General features: G+C 42.6%; 1 protein-coding gene across 1 annotated transcript in view; it reads left to right on the plus strand.

Annotated features, from left to right (window-relative positions):
- Positions 1-1,896, plus strand: part of LOC101861618 (tubulin polyglutamylase TTLL11) — a gene marked incomplete at its 5' end in the record, with an annotated part of 11,005 nt that overhangs the window by 7,660 nt on the left and 1,449 nt on the right. Inside the window, 2 exon segments of the mRNA XM_005108961.3 lie at positions 519-755; positions 1,754-1,854. Coding sequence (XP_005109018.2) covers positions 519-755; positions 1,754-1,854 — 338 coding nt within the window.

Below are 1,896 nucleotides of genomic sequence, written 5' to 3' on the forward strand. Positions count from 1 at the left end.
ATCATGGTTCTCCATTCATTCCTTTTCTTGGATGCTCTTAATAAAGCAACGTTTCCCTGATCTTTCCCCGTTACCCATTAGTTTAGGTTCCCTAAGTAGGTTGTTCTGGGCCTACCCCTGCCTCGTCTACCTTCAATTTTGCCAGTGAGAGCTAGATGTTCAAGACCCTTATGTCTGTTCAGGTGTCCCAAAATGAACCAACAAACACATTTTTAAAAAACGTTATTAAACAAACCCACTGATATTATGGTCGCTTTTAAGGACCAGGTGGCTAACCCAGATTTCGGGGGTTTCCAGAAATCTTGGCCTACACCAAAAATAGGCATTGCCCTACCTATAGGAGAAGTTTGGTTTCATTGGTGTGTATATTTGTTTGGTTATTGAGAAAACTCTCCTTGTCTTTTTAAAGAAATCGAACAAGGGTCCAAAAACTTTAACTTCGAATTCTCAACAAAACAACACTTTTCGGGAGAGCCCCCTTGTGCTTAAAAGTGACCATAATATTCTCTTTCCCCCAGAGGCCAGCCCAAGTTGTTCTCAGAGAAAGAGGCGGAGGGGAAGACCAAAGGTCCAGCCGTGGAGCAGGACGTGGCGGGAGATGAGAAGTCCAGCCTGATCCAACTGTTGCCCAAGCGGTATGGGGATCGGCTACAGCCCTACAGGACGCTGGAGCGTGTGGCAGAGATCTACAACGCCTCTCTGTCCGAGAAAGGGGCCACAAGGATGGGGCAGACGGCCTTCAACGACTTCGCCAGGTACCTAGCTCTCTTGTTCGGCTCTCACGTTAATATACGAGTACGTTTCGATTAGATGTAGATCTAGGTCAGTCATATTGGCCTATCAACTGTAAACTTATTTCTCACTCAGGTAGACCAGAGTCCAATGATGAGACTCTTCAAAGATCGCAAATTGTGTAGATTTGATACCTCTGTCATACATGATAAGACAAAAAATAGTGTAGATTTGGTACTACTATAATACATGATAAGATTTGTGGAGTATCTTTTGGACAGCCAGATTGTTCTTGAGGGAAAGACAAGGCAAGCCTGTCACTTCAAAGACCCTTGTTTTATTTTGTTTTGGAACTTGTTCGTTTGTCTTGCTTTTGATGGAAAACTACACATTTTATCGTGAATAGAAGTCGAGATGTGTGCGGTTGGAGGATATGAGGGTCGCCTATTTGGTTAAGTAAGAGTTGTAAGAGGGTAAAATTAGCAACAAAATGGCCGCCAAAGTTTGCTGATTTCCAAAGCTTGAGTGTCCTTTGAAACTGAAAATTTACTTAAAACATTTTTTAAAATCCCTTTAATTGGTCACTTTTTTAAGGACAAGCGGGCTAACCCAGATTTCGAGGGTTTCCAGAAATCTTGACCTTCACCAAAATTGGGCATTGCCCTACCTATAGAGGAGAAGTTTGGTTTCATTGGTGCGTATATTTGTTTGGTAATCGAGAAAACTCTCCTTGTCAGGGGCAAAAACTTTACCTTCCATTTTCTCATATTAGCATTTTTCGGGATGGCCCTCTTGTGCTTAAAGTGACTAATTAACGTCTTTCAATAGTCCTAAAATCCTCAAAGAAACGTGGGTTTTTTTATGGACATAAAAATGTAATAGGACAAAAAAGGAGGGAAAAAAAAGAGGAAATTATAAAAATTATCCTACGGACAGGAAAATGTCAATTTCTTCGGTTTCATTGTTTTGACGATATCCTGATTTCCTCACGATGCTTTTAACCAATGTTTTCCCCTGTCAGGAAATGTGAGCTGAACAAGGCCATGAGTGAGTCGGAGCTGGAGAAATTGTACCGGTCAACAGAACAGGCCAACAGCCACCTCAACCCACAGGGGACGTCTGGTGAGTCACCGCTGGGACCTACAGGGGTGTGTGTGTGTGGGG

Source organism: Aplysia californica, unplaced genomic scaffold (genome assembly GCF_000002075.1).
Source record: "Aplysia californica isolate F4 #8 unplaced genomic scaffold, AplCal3.0 scaffold00738, whole genome shotgun sequence".
Lineage (NCBI taxonomy): Eukaryota > Metazoa > Mollusca > Gastropoda > Aplysiida > Aplysiidae > Aplysia > Aplysia californica.